Source organism: Otolemur garnettii, unplaced genomic scaffold (genome assembly GCF_000181295.1).
Source record: "Otolemur garnettii isolate 467f Iridium unplaced genomic scaffold, OtoGar3 scaffold00126, whole genome shotgun sequence".
Classification (NCBI taxonomy): domain Eukaryota; kingdom Metazoa; phylum Chordata; class Mammalia; order Primates; family Galagidae; genus Otolemur; species Otolemur garnettii.
Window position 1 is genome coordinate 2,831,291 of NW_003852521.1, and position 19,829 is coordinate 2,851,119.

General features: G+C 38.7%; 1 protein-coding gene across 3 annotated transcripts in view; it reads right to left on the minus strand.

The window, feature by feature from the left end:
- OPRM1 (opioid receptor mu 1) overlaps positions 1 to 19,829 on the minus strand; it is a 73,076-nt gene that overhangs the window by 41,729 nt on the left and 11,518 nt on the right. The window contains exon 1 of one of the 3 annotated variants that reach the window (XR_001161606.2): positions 15,288 to 15,713. The exons of 1 other annotated variant lie outside the window; for it this stretch is intronic. Coding sequence is in view for 1 of the 2 variants with exons in the window: in XM_003797863.2 (XP_003797911.1) it covers positions 15,288 to 15,556 (269 nt within the window). In the remaining variant the exon portion in view is untranslated. Of the gene's footprint in view, positions 1 to 15,287; positions 15,814 to 19,829 lie in introns of those variants that run through there. One more of the 3 variants, XM_003797863.2, reaches the window with a different exon arrangement.

Sequence of the window (19,829 nt, forward strand, 5' to 3'; positions counted from 1 at the left end):
TGAATAAGGCTGATGGCACTCTCCAAGACACACCTCTCGGCAGCACATGTTCTGCTTCATTCCTGTTTATTTGTCTTTAGAATACAGGCCCAAATTGAGGATTTATATTTATCAAAGTGTCACTTTTGATTACCATTGTTTCACTTTTGATTACCATTGTATTACCATTGTTTCAAGATGTTTTTCAGGTGTGCTGAAGATAATTAATGCATCCTGACTTACGAGCGTCGTGAAAACACAGCTATTTTCAAAGGGCTTCTTGGCCAATTATCTTTCCAAAAAATGTTTTGGTTTGGGGAATTGTATGATCTTATCTATTCCATCTAGAATGCTGACCAATATATTTTGTTCTTAATATCAACTTAACTTCAAACAACTTGTGAACAAAACATGGCTGTCACAAGAAAGCATGGTTTTAATCTTTATTCTTGAGTTAGAATATTTTTTTGGTAAAGTAGAAGACATATATCTTTATTTAAAATATGTTTTAAAAAGTTCTTAATAGCAAGGGGGTGTAGAAGGCCTGTTAATTTCTTCATTCATATGCTTTTGAGTTCTAAAATGCTGGGAGAGTGTTGGTGTCCTGTGGAAATTATCAATGGTGGAGTGTATGTGCTTTGAGTTATGTTTTAGGGCATTGACTAACGTGGCAATGCCTTTTGTGGAATGTGATATATTTCTTCTTGGTTCCAAACAGTGATCCTTCTTTAAAAGATGGCATCAATTTCTCCTTTGATATTTATATCCTAAATTTATAAAACTGCTAACTTTTAAAAGCCGGAAAGTTTTATGTTTGACTTGCAGCTTGATTTTTTTTCTGCCTGTGTTCATCTGACGGAGTATTACCCATAAGTAGATAATACTTATGATTATTGTTCCAGGATGGTAACATGCTAATGGATGTCTGGGAAGAATGATTCTTGAGGTTTTCTTTCTATGAATTTCATTCATTCAAGACTCTTACCACTTAATGGTAACATCCTTAGCATTTGTAAAACACTCACATTTAGTTTGACAATTTACTTGTTAATTATGGTTGATAGAATTTTCTTTCTTTTTTTTTTTAACAAAAATTAACTGTGGCCTTTTCCACTCATTTTTCTCTATCTTGTAAATAAATAAATGATAGCTAATCATACATATTGTGTAAATGACATAAATGATTCCTTGAACAAAACTTAAATCAGGAGTTATCCCTTTGCTGGGCTTGATGTTGGAGGAAAATGAACTACAGTCATTAATTGGAATAAATCTATATTAACTGATGAAATGGTTTTATCTTCTTACCCATTACACTGTCCCTTTAGAATAAGGTAGGGCTGTGTCTATTTTGCTCACTGATGTCTGGAATTCTCAGAGGGTACTGGATACATACCAATCAATAAATGAGCAAGCCTGTTACATTTTCTTTAAAATTAGTCTGGCTAATTATTTCTTACCTGTCTACACACACACAAAGTTCATGAAAATCAAATTACTCAATATAAAGAAAAACTCGCAGTTCCATAAAATTTCAACACATTCTCTTCAGCCCTTAGATATGTGTTTTGTTTGTTTTACAAAGAAGATGGAAAAGTTTCCTTTTGTCATCAGAAGTGAAGACTATTTGGAGGATCTCAATTAATGCTGTCTGCTTTTAATAGGGCTGCTTATTTTCTTGACCTCAGGTCACGGACATTATCAGAAGCATGCTCATATTTAATTCTATTCATTCCATGTGGTTTCCCTTTCAGAGCTGATGGGGATTGAGTAAATATAAAATTATAATCTTGATAATAATTTCCCTTGTTCATCTTGGCAGGCACAATCAGGTTCTAATGTTCAAGTTAGACTGCTGGCAACATTTTTCAATTACCATTTAATACTCCCCTGCAAAAAGCTCAACCATTCACTGGCACCGAACCCAGTGATTCAGTGAAAAAATGCTCAGAAACAAAGAAGGCCTCCCCTTTCATTGATCTGCTTGTTCCCACGGCTTCTGTACTTGGAAGAGTCTTAGTTCTCAGGGGCACTGTAAACCTCAAGGATGTTACTCTCTACTACATCCTGTGCCTGCTTTATTTATAAAGTCTAATGCCCTGATTTAGGAAGTTGGCAGATTTTGCCTTGCAAGTCCTGGAAAAATCCATGGTGAAGGTATTAGAAACAGACTCGTGGGCCATGGAATTGTCATTAATTCACCCCCTCATGAAGAGCTCCATCGTCTGACCAATTTTCCTGTGATTACAGAGTCAGACTCAACAGGGGTCAGGATGACTCTTCACAGGAATGAAATCATAAACGCGTAAGTTCCCAAAGCCAGTGTGCAGAGAACGCCATTGTTACCAGTTATTTCTTCTGATACAAATGAACAAATGCTGCTGAGTAGAAAGGAGTTTCATAACACACAGTCCACACTTAGATTCTGCTCTAGACTCTTTGACTGTAACACAAATTCAAACATTTGTGAGGGATTTAAGAAGCAAACATAGCTATTTTGGCCAAACAATAATTATTTTGCATCCCCCCCATCCCTGAGTGTATTAGACTATTAAAAAAGATATCAGTAGTAAACCAAAGATATTGCAATGATCTGTGCTCAACATTCTCTTCATATCTTCCTGGTCACAACATAATGGTTTTGAAATGACCCAGAGCCAGCAGGAAGGGATTGACGGGAATGAGGAAAGAAGAGTGTCACCCATGCAACGCCTAGCTTCGAAAACCTCGGAAGAGATTGTCCTTTTAGAAAGAAAAATCGTAATTAGACACATGATAATGTGTAGTACATCTAAACTAGGGCAATGCAAAAGTACTGGGTGAATGTTGCTATCTCATATGCCAATGATAATGCAAGGAAGGAAGGAAGGGGAACTTTTCCAGCTACCTGTGCCCAGGAACTACCTGGAGATTCTGATTTAATTAGCCTCAGGTAGACTTCCATTTTATGAGATTCCCAGGTGATTCTAATGTGCAACCAGGACTGAGACCTGGGCTGGGAGGTCCGGGAGGGCTCTGCTTCTACCTGTGTAAGTGTGTCCCAAGGATTTATGGACCAGCTTTGATGTTTCATGAATTAGTTGGTAAGAAACTCTCAAATATTAATATTCATTTTATCCTTTCTGAATTTCTTGCTAGAATTTAGAACTGGTTTTCACTAAGAGAGTCTAGGATGGATAGGATTTTTTAGTTTGGCTATATGTCCCCAAGTTGAAACTCTCCTTCAACTTGGCTCTCTTTGCAAACCTCTGCCTGATGACCATCTGGGTAATCTAAAGAATTCCTGTACATGTAAGAAAGTTTTCTCTGAGCAGGACTGATTGAAGGAGCAGTCATTTGGACATGGATAGATGAGTACTGACTCAAGATGTAGAGTCGGGTAGTGAGGAGATCTCAGTAAATCTCCAATGAACCAGACCACAGCTGAGGAGCTGAGGGCCTCCAAACATCCTAAACACACCTTGGGCGACCCCAGTGCTCCTTCTTATCTAGTTAAGAAATCTGGGTTCTAAAGTCTAAGTAATAATATTTTCCAAATCAATCTTTGAGAACTGCAAAAAACAATTTTTTTTAAAAACGAGCAATTACGTAAGTCAGAAAGAAAAGAAAAAAAATCAAAGCAATAAGCTTTTAAGTTTAAAATGGTGTAAAGAGGTGGAGCGAGATGAAACTGCTGCTCACTCTTTGGGTGCCTACAGGGGGTGCAGGCAGAGGCGCCTTTGAGAACAGGTTTTACATTTGCCAAGAAGTTAATGTGAATTTGCAGATGACAGTTTCACTTTTTCCTGAAAGCTTCCAAATGATTGAAGATGAAAATACTGTGAGATAGCCCAGAAAATTGCAGTGACTTAAGGTAACCACAAAGCGTATCCAAACAAGGAAAATTCTTCAGAAATGCTTTTTCTAAGCACTTCCTCCTTAATTGCTGGCTAAGGTAGTGATGAACACAGCTGATCGTTTGGGCCAAGTGAAGAGTCAACAATTAGAGATGAGGGCCTGGAGTGAAATTGAGACAATCCTGCGTGGTTGTTACTATAACCCAGCTTCAACATCAGTTGCAGAAAAGCAACACCCTCTGCCATAACAATCTATAGCTGCTGTTCTGGTTTCTATTAATTTCATATCCCTGTTGCAATTTTCTGATGTTCAAAAATACTCCAAGTTGGTTTTAGGGTTATTGTAACTAAATGCTTCATTTTCATCTATTAAATACTGTAGAATCAAATTTTCAAAAGAAGGTGATATGTAATTATTTTATGACTACTAAAAAATACATATTTTATTTGATCTGTGCCACAATTTGGCAAATGACAGCTAGTGGGACAAGTCCAGCCCAGCACTTCTGTCTATGGCTTGCCAGCTAAGAATGGTTTTACATTTGTATGTGGTTGAAAACAAATCAAAAGAAAAATCATAACCTGACACATTATAATTATATGGAAATTCAAATTTCAGCATCCATACAATGTTTTACTGGAAGACAGTCGTGGCTACTCATAGGTGTCTTGTGTATGACTTTGTGTGTTGCCCATGACAGCTTCTGGGCCACGGTGGCAGACTTCAGTAGCTGTGATAGAGATCATTTGGTTAATAATGCCTAAAATATTTACTTTCTAGGCCTTTGGAGGAAAGACTGAGCAAGGTGACCCCCTATCTCCAGTGGGGATGAGTTATATGTACATCTCAATGGACTAGAATGAGGTGACAGTCGTATCTCAGAATCACTTAAATCTAAACTCTACACTGGCCAATAAAATTATTTTGCTATAAAATAGATTTTTATGTTCTACTGAATTTCTGGTTTGTTTGTTCATTCTCACCATTAAAGGCAGTTTACCTTTTCAGTTTCTTATTAAAACTAGAATAAGAATTTTGTGGCTTAAAAATTGCTCCATGTTTTGCTAAATATAAGTAATTGTTGTGATTTTATAGCTATAGTGCAGTTACTATTTATTATCTAAAAGTCTTTTCTGAATTTTAGAGCTATTCTAAAAATGAAAGCATAAGAGACAACCAACCTCTATCCTGACTTCTAAGTATGATCCTGACAGCCCATATCACTAGTCCTAATTTTATTTAAACTTCTATTTTTAGAAATATACAGGAGTCAATTTAATTTTGAGGATTTTATTTCCATATACAAAATAAAATATGTATGTTCTTAGCTTGTGTGATGTGCTTAGGCTTCTGGTGACTAATGAGTGAGGCATATGGAAATCCATTTCATTTTCTAACTATTCCATCTGACTATAGTAAATGATGATAAAAACAGAGAACTTGTCTTCAGGTCATGACCTCGCTGCCATGTTTAATATGGGACAGAGCTTCCCGATTTTCTTCTTTGGTTGTGTTTTTAAAATACTTCCATGAAGAAGACTGTACAAAAAACATTCTGTATTTGGGAATTGACCTACTCACTAAGATCTATTTAACCCAACCAGAACACTTGTGGGCTTTTGCGGCCATTTGTGGCCTTGCATGGACAAGTGAAGAGCAGTGAAAAATCTGAGTCCCTCAGTGAGCCCTTTCCCAGGTGAAGTCAAACAAGGCTCCGGGCTGCCATCCTGTTTCAGCACATACTGTGGAAAATTATCTTTTCTACAGTCTGTTTATTGCCTTGTTTCTCTCCTTTCTATATTTTCTGCCTGTGATTTCACTATTTAGAATGGCCCCAGCATAGTGCTGAAGTAATGTCTTGCATCCCTAAGCCAAGAAGGTTGTGATATGCCTGGTGGAGAAAGTACTTGTGCCAGAAAAGCTTTGTGCAGGTGTGAGTTATCGTGCCATTAACCAGGTGTTCAATGTTAATGAATGAACTATTAAATAAGGTGCCTTTATATGGAAACACATATAAAGCAAGATTATGGATTGATTACCTGATGAAAACATTACAACCAGGGGCTCACAGGAACTTGCTCCTCTATTTCCCCTAGAAGCCAATCTTTGTTATTTGATAATTCGGTAGTCATAGTTATTTTATAAAACATAACTTCCACGACTAATGAAAATGGACTATATGAATGTTTAATTTTTTTTTTTTACTTCTTTGAATTTTACCCTTGGCATGTCTATTACAAGAGTAACAATCTATTCCCCATGCAAAGTTTGTGACATAGGTATATGTATGCATACATAGACGTGTTTGTGTGTGTGCATTGAATTTATGACTTGCTAATATGGTAAAGATCACTTTTCATAATTCAAGTGGTAAGAGCTAAATAGGCATGAATAAAGCAGTAAATTGAGGCAATTTTCCATGTTACATTTTATTTCTGAATAATTTCAGGCAAATTTGAATTGCTAAAAACTTTAAATTACACAGTTATTTTAAAGATGAGTAGTGTTGTTGGTCCACTTTGAATATTGAATTTCTTACCTAAACACAAACAGATAGACATAGTTCAAATCTGCAAGGAATATCTAGTGACAATTTGTAAGACCATGCACAGATTTTTTTTCACTATAGTAACACATATTTTGAGTTCGCTGCTGGAAAATTGGTCATAGGAGTACTTTAGGGAGGCTTTAAAGAAGAATAGATTTAAATGGAGACTTGTATAAGAGATATTTTGATAGGAAAAGAATTAGAGAGATGATAGAAGAAAAATAAAGAAGAGGGAAAGTAAAGAAAAACATATAGAAGAGATAAATTGTGAGTGTACTGGAAGATGGTGAGCGAGTCAGGCTGGCTTAATTTCTTTAAAATTTAATTTAAATACAGTAATACTTTTTAGTAAATATGAATGGTTACTATTTGAATCACTTTAGGATACCTACTGCTATAGACTAAACATGTTCTACCCATATTCACTTACTGAAACCTGATCTCCAGTGTGATGGTAATTGGCATAGGGGTTTTGGGAGGTGAGTAGGTCATGCTCCCATGAATGTGATTAGTGTCCTTATGAGCTTCTCCTTGCCCCTTATGTCTTATGGGGACACAGTGATAAGATAACTGTCTATAAACTAAGAGGTATGCTGCTCCAGAACCTGCTGGCACCTCCACCACGGGCCTCCCAGGCTCCAGAATTGTAGAAATAAAGTCCTGCATTGTCAGCCACCCAGGCTATGGCATTCTGCTATGGTAGCCTGAGTGCTCCAACACACCCACTTCTATACAATGGATAGAACACATGGTCTAATTAAATAGAACAAAACAGCTATCTCTGACAATATTCTTGCCTGGACAGAAACATATTCAAAGCATAGTGATCTGTCTCATTAGAACTCATCATAGATTCATCAAGTGTTAGAGCTCTGTCCACTGGTTCACAAGGTTCATTTGACTAGAGTTGGTGGAACCGTTATCTCTCTGCATCAGTTTTAGAACACAACATCTGGAATGTAAGCAATATTTGAAGGCAAAGACTAAAGCAATCTCTTATGAATTAAATAGAGAATGAAACAGAGGGAGTGGTGTGCCCTGGCCACCTTTTCCAGTCATGCGGTCACACATAGTTGCTCTTCTAATCCCTGAGAAGGCTCCATCCTGAGGAGTCCTTGTAAGAACCTTCCCAGGTGGCTTTGCTGAGACTTCCTTACCATGGATCCTTGAAGACCCTTTTTCTCCACTCTGACTCAGTGCTTTCCCACTCCTAGTCTTTCTTATCCCTACCCCAGGCCCACAGGTCCATAAACAGCAGGGGCTTTTGTTTGGGGCTCCTTGTGCAGTAAAGAAAATGGCCCCATTTCCCCCTCACATTCCTACACCCGTAGGACAAGTGACTACACACTTCAGACAAGTGACCCTCACTTGGTGTCTTCCCTGGGAAGAAATGGAACATTGGAGAAATGCACCATTTTCTGTTTGACTTCTTCCTTATAATACGGAGTTTATGAACCACATCTTGACTGTTACTTTCACTTGTGGTCTTGGACAGGACACCTGGCAGTCTCTCTCTCTGTCTCTCTTTCCTTCTCCTTCTCCCCTCTTCCCCTTTTCTGACAGAACCCATTTGAGCTTATGTAGAATCCAAAGAGTTGTGATGGAATTGGCACCAAGACTACTTAAGTTTTGTACATGATTACAGATAGTATAGTCAGGAAAAAAATGTGCTTAATTTTCATTGAAGCCACCATAGGATAGTCTTAGTACTAGAAGGAATCTTAAGATTTTTAGTCCAATTCACCCATTGCACAGGTGAGGAGAGTGAGGCACAGAGTGCTTTGAAGTTGAGCCACAATTGACACTTGGCATCCTGAACCAAGGCAGAGTTTTCCTTCCCTACTATTCCCCCTTTTGGAATTTATATCTTGGTTCAAAGTCTTTCAGCCTAATGAATTGGTGGGAAAGAAAAAAAGGTTCTCTAAGGTAAGAAAGCATGGATAAGGAAAGAGTCACTTGCAGGCTCACTGTATGATGCTTCTTACTATTTTGTTTCTCATTCTTGGTGTCTTAGGTTACTTTTGAGGATCCTGAAATTTTCTTGAGCTTACTTATCACAAGATACTCTTAAAGTTATTTTATAACTTAAAAGCAGTGGGGATGGGACTGCTAGGTTGTTTTTGTTTTACAGTCTCAGATAATTTGTTACAAGGACTGGAAGACTTTTAATTCCTTTATATATCTCAGACCATAATGATCCCACCCTCCCAAGCTCAAGAAGAGGTAAACTGAACACTGCACATGACTGTTGCGTGTGCCCTCTCCACTCAGCAAATCTTACTGCAGCTTCTCCTGAATCCTGAAACAGGAACACAAATGGAAGAGAAAGCTTAGCTTATGAACTATCTTGGTAGTTCCAGTTGGGGATACGAATTAGAATTTTTCTTAAGAATTCTTAATTGTCAAGAAAAACTTATATCAATGGGTTTGTAAAAGCTCTATTTCTTAACCAGATTTTACTGAGATAACATATAGTAACCAATTACAAAAGAACAGAAACAATATTTAGCAGAGGCTGAGAACTCCCGTGCAGGTGAATCATTTTGCAAAATGATTGCAGGGGACAGACATGGAGACCTAAAAGAGTGAACTAGAAAAGAAGAAAAGACATGACACGACATATTCTTGAGGTGCCACAATGTGGGTTGGGACCTTTGGATGTGCCTCATAGTTGGTGCCCCAGGATTGTGCATCTGAGAGAGAGGGGAACAAGGCGACCATTTGTCCCCAGCTTCCATTTCCCCTGTCAAGTGTTGCTCCATGGACTTCAGATCCATAGTGTCTATGTGAGTTCCAGGCTGATTCCTACAGAGGGGCATTACTTCAGTAAAGAAGCCCCAGGGCAGAAGGCAAGTGATGTTGAGGCAGCCAAGGTCAAGAATTACCAGGTTTTATCTGGGCAATCCTGACTAGCAAAGCAATGGTTGAGGGTGAAGGTGAGATAAAGGAAATGAGGGGGCTACAGGGATGGTCTCAAACAATATGAAAGCCATTGTTTGCAAGAGCCAGAGACATTCCATGCAGGTGTCCATGGAAAGTGGGACAGGTGTGCAAACCAAGCAGTGCTTGTGGGTCCCAATACATGATTAAGCCATTTTCATCTGTTTTACACCTTGGCTTCCAAGTTCTTAAAATATGTGCTTATATCTAAAAACAAGTTTGAAGATTGCTGCCACAATCTTCAAACTTTCAGTTAAGTTTATGTTAAACTTTGTGAGGACTGAAGACTCGAATTCTCATATTTTAAAATTTCACTCAGCTGTAATTCTAGCTCTCTGGGAGACTGAGGCAGGTGGATCTCTTGAGCTCAGGAGTTCAAGACCAGCCTGAGCAAGAGTGACACCCTGTCTCTAAAAACAGCCAGGCATTGTGGTGGGCACCTGTAGTCCATCTATTTGTGAGGCTGAGGCAAGAAGATCACTTGTGTCTAAGAGGTTGAGGTTGCTGTGACCTATGATACCATAGCACTCTACCGAGGGCAACAAAGTGAGACTCTATCTCAGAAATAAATAAATAATAAAATTTCACTCAACATTTAGTGTCAGTATTTACCACTTGTGTACTGGAATGCATCATGTTGTTTTATCAAAATGAGCTTATTATTTTTCCTGCTGCCTAAATATTCTATTTCAACTACTACCTTCAGTGAAATTCCAGAAGAAATAATATTTTTAACTTTTATGCATAAGGAAGGGATCTCTACAAGCTGTTGAGAGTTTTAAAGTAAATATTATCAGTACTTATCATTTGAATACATTTTGACAGAGAACAATTATTTTTATTTTTTTTCTTAGAAATAGAGAGATTATCTTTTGTTTAAATTTATCAACAGATTTATTTGTTGCAGCAATAGCTAAAATCATTTTCCTGAATATTATATTTAAGTATTAATGAAAATATTAGTAACTTGGGAAACCAATTACAAAGAAATTTTTACAAATAATTTTTCGCACATAATTTTCTTAGTGAGATCAATTAAAATTACTCAGGAGAGTTAATGGCTGGACTGTTCATTTTCATGGTTTTGTTTGACATCTAGTTTCTATCAATGGCCTATTGGAAGGAGAGCAACTTGGGGTCATTAGTCAAATTAGGTGTATGAACTGAAAAGGGTATTGTGATACAAATGATAAAAAGTTCTAAGACTACGTAAAAAAACGTGCTATATTTTGTTTGGGTGAGCACATATGTCGTAAAAGTTTAAAAACATGCACATGTATGATCACCACTAAATTCAGTATATTGGCAGTCTTGAGGGAGCAGAGGAGATTTCAACTGTTTTAGATTATTTATGTATCTTATCTCTCTCTCTCTCCATCCATAGTCTGTCCTCCATATATATGGAAGCATAAATTATTAAAATTATATATACATATATATAATTTCTTAAAAAGAATCATTACATACTTTTACATCTTTATGTTGGAAATATTTTATAAAATAAAAGATAGTTCACTCAAGGAAGAAAAGAAAGAAGAGCATAGGAAACTCAATGACTGATAACTCCATGTAAATGGGAAAGACACGGCTTACAACCAAGGAAAGGAAAAGCTATTTAGTTTGTTCAGGAGACACAGGGGAAGAGGTGTTCCCACAGTCGTAATAGATACTGGAAGCTCTCCAGGACTAAATGAAAGACACGAAATTAAGTTGGCACTTTTTGATGTAAGCCATTATGTTAAGGACAAAATTTTATTTCTGAAATTTTTTTCTCCTTTAAGTCCGTCCTCTAATTAGGACCTTTTGTGGACTTAAAAAAAGAAAGTGAACTTTCTTAAAATTTAAGTTTTTTAAATAAATCATTGTCTCTTTATTTTGTGAAATTTACTGGTGGCCATACGTAGTGACATAGCATTTAACTTAATTCAAATATATATGCATATACACACATACATATACTCATGTTTGTGCATGTGTGTATACACACACATATGAAACCTTAAATTAGATAAAAACATTATGGTTCCTTAATCTCTCAGCTACTTAAGTCTGAATTAAGTTTAAAAACTTATACTTCTATTCCAAAAAAGCATGACTGATACTTTTATAACTTAAAACGGAATCAAATATTTATTATATACAATAAGTCTAAGCTCATAGAAGAACTTTTTGTAAAATCAGAAATACATTTTCAGAAAAAGAAATGACAATAACATGTTGCATGTGTTTAAATGCTTTTGTCTGATAACTGGACATATTGAGAATTTACCTCATCAAATTAAGAAATAATCTTAAAAATAAAGGCAGTAGGCCTGGCTCAGTGACTCATGCCTGTAATGCCAGCACTTGGGAGGCCGAGGCAGGTGGATTGCCTGAGCTCATGAGGTCGAAATCAGCCTGAGCAAGAGCAAGACCCTGTATAAAAATAAGCAGGCGTTGTGGAGATGCCTGTAGTCCCAGCTACTCGGGAGGCTGAGGCAAGAGGATTGCTTCCAACAGTTTGAGGTTGCTATGAGTTATGACACCACAGTACTATACCAAGAGTGACAGAGTGAAACTCTGTCTCAGATAAATAAATAAATAAATAAGTAAATAAATACAGGCACTATTACTTAGAGCTATTTATTGGAACCTTCCTGGGTGGATGGATTACACAGGCCAGAAAGATCTCAGAGCTCTGAGGCCTCCATTTCTTCTCACAGTATCTGTACGTACCATGTTCAGAGCTACATGGAAAAAACCTTCAGAGAATAAACACATGTCACATTATATTAGATTTTACAATATGGTTATTCTATACTTTTGTCAAATATTTTCCATGGGTGAAACATCTCTGGTGCTGTAACTTTGTGTATTATTTTGAATCTTTTTCTAAAAAGATTCTTGACAATATTATACTATCATATCATTTTGAATAATTGCTACTGAAAAATATTTTTATCATCATATTTTCCAAAATCTTTGTGGTAATTTATATAACATTATTATTCTGCAAGGTTTTGTTGTTGTTGTTGTTGGTGGTGGTGTTGTCCTTAAAACCTAAAAAGCTTTCAGGTGATGATGACTGATAGTATTCTATTGCTAAACATATGGGTTTTAAATTTTTAGATCCTATCACAGCATCGCTTTTCCTCCCTTATATTTCTTGGCATAGGACTACATGAAAATCCCACTGAAGTCATACTATTCAGTGTTGCTAGTGAAGGTAGAATGATGGTGTTGGAAGACACAGAACAGAAAGGAATTCATCACGGCATCTGTATTTGCAGTTATTTTTGTTTGTTGTTGCCAGAGTCATCTGAGCCTCATGACTCATGCAATGTACTAAAACATTCTAATAAATACTTTCTTAATCTGGTCAGAAAACTATAAGTACTTGATCATTCAGTAGTAGCTGCTGAATTTTGAACAGAAGCAAGTGAGCAATGCTCCTCAATACTCTTCGATAGATGCAGCGTTATTTGCACCCTTTTATCAGGGACAGTAATATCCTTGAACTGACCATTTTGTGGTTAAAGTATCACAGCCTGGAGACAGTAATTATATATTCATAGCTGAATAGACCTGTTTTCTTCAACCACCAGCTGCCTTCCCTGTCATCTCGTCTGTTATGGAACTGCCTATTTTTCTGTTTCACAACCACCTTCCAAGAGGGTTTCCTGACCTTGGAATTAAACACTCAACCAGCTACAGGTGGGTGCTTCAGGTGACCTTTCAAATAGAGCTGCATTTTGTCAGAACTTTCAGTGCAGAGAACAAAGCCTAATATACACTTGGTGAGACACGGTGTCACCATCTTTCTCCAAGTCAGGAAAATGTCAAAGGTGATGCCTTGAAAATGAACTCACCTAACCAGCTGCCTCGTAGACCCTAGAGCAAGACTAGTCTGCTTATTCCACGGCTAGTTGCTGCTGTTCTCTCTTTATAGAAAAGCAAAAGCTAAAGGGGAGAAATATGAGGAAGAAAAATACCAAGGCGAAGCAATAAAAGGGAATAAAAGATTATGTTTCAGACTAATCACTAGATGCTTTGGTAATTTTTGATTCATCAGCAGGGATCACTGGATGCCTTGGTAATTTTTGTTTCATGCTTTTTGTCCTCTAGGATTCTATACAAAAATTTGGGGTAATTTATTATTCCCTCATTATTACCACTAGCTAACCTCCTCTAATAACCCAATAGTTGAATTAACTTAAATCATGATTTGCTGCTCTAATAAACAAAAATTCTGTTAGCTGAGGGACTTAGTGATATTGAACTTAGGAGCTGCCTGTTCTTAGAGAAATCATTTATATTTTCTGGGCCTCCATTTATTCACCTAGCATGGATAATCTCTATAGAGTTCCTGCTAGTTCTACCAGTTTATGATTCTATAATTTTTTTCATTTAAAAAATGAGAAAAAATATTTCCCCCTGTCAAGACAGACCCTTAATAATGCTTTTTATATTTTTCTAACTGTAGGATTGGACTTGGCTTTTATCTTCAGTATGAATCTTTGTATTAAATTACATAAAATAAATGTTTTCAAAAATAAATTCTTCCATTGATTCTCTGCCTGCATTTTTCTTTCTGTTATTAGCCTTCCTCTCAATAGATGGTGCTCTTTTCTCAGAGACACACCTTAGTCCTCATTAAAGGAGTCGGGAAATCAGCTTTGCTGTTTAGTAATCATTAATTAAAAAAATCAGACATACAAGTAGAAAGAATCAATTCCAAGCAATTTGCAGCACCCTATTAGTAATGAGATCATAATGGGAAGAGTGATTCTTAAATGATTCACAAGCTCCACTGAAACCCACAATACTTGCCAAATAGGTGAAGTAAATGTTGTAACTAAATATGAAAATGTCATGTTCCCTACATACATATAACCTCTGGGGGGAAGAAAAATTCAAATTAGGAGCCATTTTAAAGTGTTAAATTATTTATCCTGTTTAACCAAATTGAGCACATAGTATTTCACATTTCAAATCGTATTTGAACAGACACATCAACATGGACCCAGTCAACATCAATCTCTCTTAACATTGAAATCTTGCACAGTTTTTGCCAAATAAATCTGGAACACCAGGATAAACTCTTTTGGAATGATTTTACTTGATAAAAACACTTCCTTTAGTTTCGAGCACCCATTAAAGCTTCCTATATAACAGTTTCTAATGCAGAATTATGATGTTTTGGGTCACTCCTAGATGGCTCCAAGTTTTAGAGGCATTGAAAATCAGTGATGTCCTACAGAGCTCCTGAACCATCCTACCTCTTCCAAATGCCATTTGGAGCTTAGAGAATCTCCAGCTACCAAGGGCAAATTGGTCTAGATAATGAAACAAAGTGACACTATCACCCAGAGAGGCCAGGCAAACTTCCCGTACCTATTGTGGCGACACAGGAAAGAAGAGTGCGGCCGAGGCTGCTAGAACATGGTAGGAGAAGGGGTGGGGCCGTGTGGGGAGAAGGGCCCCTAAACCAGTCGGGGCAGGAGAATGAGCCAGGCTCATGTTTTCAGAAGCTGACAAGACTCAGCTCCCCAGTTCGGAAAAACTAACGCGAATTCCTCCCTCATCCTTCACAACGTGCTGTTTCCATAGCTCTGCAGAGGGTCTGAGTGCAGAACTCTGCTCTTGGGTCAGTCCACGGAAGAGTGCTGAGATACGGCTTTCCTTTCTCTCTCTCTCTTTCCCCCTCTCTTTCCTCTCTCTCTCTCCTTCCACCCCTCTTTTTGCCAGACCTTTATTGCCTTTATCACAGCAACTTTTCTGTTCCAGAAAATTTGGTTTCTTTTTATCAATGGAGGAAAAGAATAGAAAAGTAAATTTTCCCACGCAAACAGCAATCACTGCGTCCGTGGTCGTGGCCACAGTCCCCCCAGTTTACCTCCCCTCTGTCATCCCCCCAGGCAAGCACAGCCTTGGGGCGTAGGTGCCCCTTTGCGCCCCCTCTCGCCGCCAAACTCTCCGCGGGGAGCCGCAGCGCCTTTCTTACCTGACGATCACATACATGACCAGGAAGTTTCCAAAGAGCCCCACCACGCACACGATGGAGTAGAGGGCCATGATGGTGACGGCCGTGACGATGGAAGGGCTGCCGCTCGGAGGACACAGGCCGTCGCTCCCGCCCAGCTCAGTGCGGTTCGGACCGCATGGGTCGGACAGGTTGCCATCCGAGTGGGACAAGTTGACCCAGGACCCGGGGCTCGGGGCTGGGGAGCAACCTGAGCGCGGGAAGAGATCGCTGCAGTTGCTGGCGTTCATGGGCACGGCGCTGCTGTCCACGGTCCTGACGGCCGGCTGCTGACCGCCAAGTGCGGTATCCGGGAGCACCTGGGCTTTTCGGGTTCCCAGCGCCCCAGCCGCTTGCTCTCGCCGCTGTCACAGCTCCTGCTGTCTTCCTTACAGAGACCAACCCCGGCGGAGCCAGAGAGGAGCGTCAGGCAGGAGACGGCGGAGCGTCTGGCCCTGTCCTCTGCTGGCGGCCCCCTCCCACTTCAGCCGTCCGCAGAGGCACATCCCGACCCCGCGCCCGCGCGGAGGGGAGCCGGGGCCGGGCGGGATCCGAAGGCTGGGGGGCGGGGGAAGGGGTGGATTGTGCGCAAAGCGATCCAAGGAGTTGTCTCCTCACTGGGCACTCTCCTGTGCCAACACATCTAGGAGGGCTCTTCTGTGCCCGCGCAGCCCAGGGAGGAAGTTGGAGAGAAGGGGTGGGGAGAGTTTTCCGCAGCAGTGCAAAATAAGGAAGGGGCTGACATCACCCCACTTCTCCAGCGCCCTTCACTCTTGCAGTCTGGCGGAAAGGCATTGGTGTGACGCACCCCAACACCACCCGAACCCCCTACAGCCTATTGGAACGATTTGGCAGCGGGGCACACACCATCCTCTCCTTTGCTTACACTTAAGGAAAGATAATCATGTTTTTCAAATTCCTAAACCTACAAACCTACCTGAAACCAGAAACCAGAGTCATCTCTCCCCTCTCCCCCCGGAAAAGCGAGAAACAAACTTTTGTGGAGAAAATCTGTTCCCCATTTAGCTCAATTTCTCCTAGAGTGAAAGTTCTGTGTGGAACTGATTTTGTCCTAATGGGGGAAGAGGCATAAAACCAGCTGTAGAAATCCGGATGTTCTGGCATTCAGTAAAGCTGACTGACCCCCCTGTCTTACATCTCAGATAGACGTTTGGATTTTTGTACTCTTTACCTCCAGGCTTCCCAGGTGGAGGCTCCCTTCTGAGGAGGAAGGTGCTCACACCACACACATTTACATTATTTCTGTTTGTTTTCAAGTGCCCCAGCACCAGGAGAAGCCCCATGGATGTCTGGAATGGAGTGGCTGCAGCAAGGTCTTTGAAGAACACTGATGCATTTTTAAATTTTACATCTAAGTTCACAAGTGCCTCTATTTAAAAAATAAACTTGTAAATGCTACAGGAGTTAGGTTTATTTTTGTCGAGTTAATACTAATTCTGAAGCACTTCTTTCTGTTCAGGCATGTACTGTGCCTGTCAACATCTTTCAACCATAAACATTGCAAATATACATTCCCAGCTGGTTGTAGAATGTTAACTACAATCTTAAGGAGCAGGGAAGGGGGAAGCTTAGAAGGAACATTTATTTCCAGTGTTATTTTTAGACATTTGTCTTGAAAACAGATAACTCATAGGTAAATTGTATTAATCATGGGTTATTTTCCCAATGTTCAGTATTATTTTTATCCTTTCACATTAAAGGGTATAATTTCAGCAATAAAATGTTAGAGATTTCCTAGAGACTAACCAAAAAATGTCTTAAAACATACTCTCCTATGAAGTAATACCTCGGTCTCTTATGTTGAGCTGAAATCTGTCTGCCATTCATTCACTCCCAAGAGGCCCCACAGAGGCAGCTGTGCTCACTTCCCAGGAAAGACAAGTGCACACAGTGTAACAAGGCCTGGCCTTGGATATGCTACTTTCCCTTCCTGAGTGACAGTTTTCTCATTAGTTAGAAATAAGGGTTAGTCATACTGACTATGTCTATTAGTGAGATTAAATAAGATGGACAAGATGGTAGCTGCTTAATAAATGACAACGCATTACTATTAGAATTCATATGTCTAAACATCCTTCACCTGTTTCTTATAAGATGTGGTTTGAGTTCTCCAGGGTCCTTGCTGTTCATCTTCTTTACATGATACTTTGTCTCTCTGCCCTTAACGTACAGCTTCAGAGCTAAAAATGGTGAACTAAGTTTGCCCTGACCAAAAATATTGAGCAAGAAGATAAACTTCCTTTTCCCACCAGTACAACAAAGACCTCATTAACTTTTTTATTTTTACTTTTATGATTTCCTTGCTCTCTCCACTCTACTAGGCTTATTACTGTGAAAATTCCCTAAACAAGATCCAAGTTAATTCAACAAATACTTGTTAAAGATCTACTTTAAACCAGGAACTGTAATAGAAGTGGGATTTTTAAAAGATGGCTGCAGTTGTTTTTGATTGCAAGATTTTTGTTTGTTTATTTTTCAGAGTCTCTGTTGCTCAGGCTGGAGCACAGTGGCATCATTGTAACTCACTGCAGCCTCCAATTCCTGGGTGCTATCAATCCTCCTGCCTAAGCCTCCTAAATAGTGGGGACTATAGGCCTATAGGCACCCAACATAACACCCTGATAATTTTTTCTGTTTTCAGTAGAGATGGGTTCTCAATCTTTCTCAGACTGGTCTCAAACTCCTGGGTTCAAGCAATCCTTCCACCTTATCCTCCCAGAGAGCTAGGATTACAGGCATGAGCCACTGTGGTTGGCGTGGATATTTCTTCTTACACCTGGTAAGTCAAGTTTTTCATTTTCTACAAAACTTTAATTACGTGAGAAATCTGATTACAACACTGTAGTTTATTTTACTTTTAAATCACATCCTGTTAGATCCAGTTTATAATTACAAGCCACCGATGACTTTTGGAACGGAGATTGTGTCATCCTTTGTGTTTATACTTCCTACTTTCTGTACTTTATTTACTCTGGCTTTCTCTACACTGCAGTAAGGTTCCTGAGGGAAGGCCTGCTCACTAACGCGGCTCTTAGTGCAAAGTGCAAAGGATTCCTTCCTTCTCTCTCTGCCTCTCTTATATACACATAATATTTGAATTTAACTGAATAAACAATTAGCATGTGCTTTATTACATTATCCAAAACAATCTAGGTAGTTTTTAAATGGCATTTGTCTTGATAAATTGCTCATAGATTCAAAACAAAGCCTCTTTATGAAAACTTTAATTAAGACATTTTGCCCTTTCTAACTCAATATGTTGTTAGTCAGAATGCAAATGTATAGACATGTGGGCTAACCACATGGTTTTTCTCATCAATTTACAGTTAAAAAATAAAAAAGATCCAATTCCTATTGTCCTTTTCTAGAAAGACTTGTTTCTCATTCTATTTTATAAACAATGTAATTACTCTCTGGAAGAGGGATTTGAACTTTATGCTTCAATCTTAAATGAGATTGATGTTTTCTTTTTCTATTGGTCTTTCTCATCTTTCGTTGAAGATAATTATTATTCCTGTATCTTGAACACAGGATGTCCTGGAAATCACTTCATGTCCTCCCTTAAATTGTACTAAGATCTACTCCTTAGTATTGGTCATCCAATTAATATATATTTGGGGAAAATTCAGAGCAAATTTGTTTTTTCTTTCAAATATATCAAGACAGTCATAAGAAACCAAGAGAAAAGTTGTTACCAAAATAAATTAATACCTTTCAATATATAGTATAAAAGGACCTCAAATTTCAGCTTCTGTTATTTCTTAACTGCCCTATGGTGTATTCTCCATAATTCCACATTGCCTATCACAGTGGTCTGAAGTCAAATGAGAAATCCCATAAAAGGAGATCAACTGCACTTCTACATTGCTCGTGGGAATGCAAACTAATACATTCCTTTTGGAAAGCTGTTTGGAGAACGCTTAGAGATCTAAAAATAGGCCTGCCATTTGATCCTACAATTCCTCTACTAGGTATATATCCAGAAGACCAAAAATCACATTATAACAAAGGCATTTGTACCAGAATGTTTATTGCAGCCCAATTCATAATTGCTAAGTCATGGAGGAAGCCCAAGTGCCCATCGACCCATGAATGGATTAGTAAATTGTGCTATATGTACACCATGAAATACTATGCAGCCTTAAAGAAAGATGGAGCTAGAACATATGCTTCTTAGCAAAGTATCTCAAGAATAGAAGAAAAAGTATCCAATGTACTCAGCCCTACTATGAAACCAATTTATAGCTTTCTTATGAAAGCTATAACCCAATTAAAGGCCAAGAAGAAGGGGGAAGGGGAGAGGGAGGGTTGGGAAGGTGGGAGGATGGGTGGAGGGAGAGTGATTGGTGGGACTACACCTATGGTGCATCTTACAAGGGTACATGTGAAATTTACTAGGTGTAGAATATAAATGTCTTAACAAAATAACTAAGAAAATGCCATGAAGGCTATGTTAACCAGTTTGATGAAAATATTTCAAATTGTATATAAAACCAGCACATT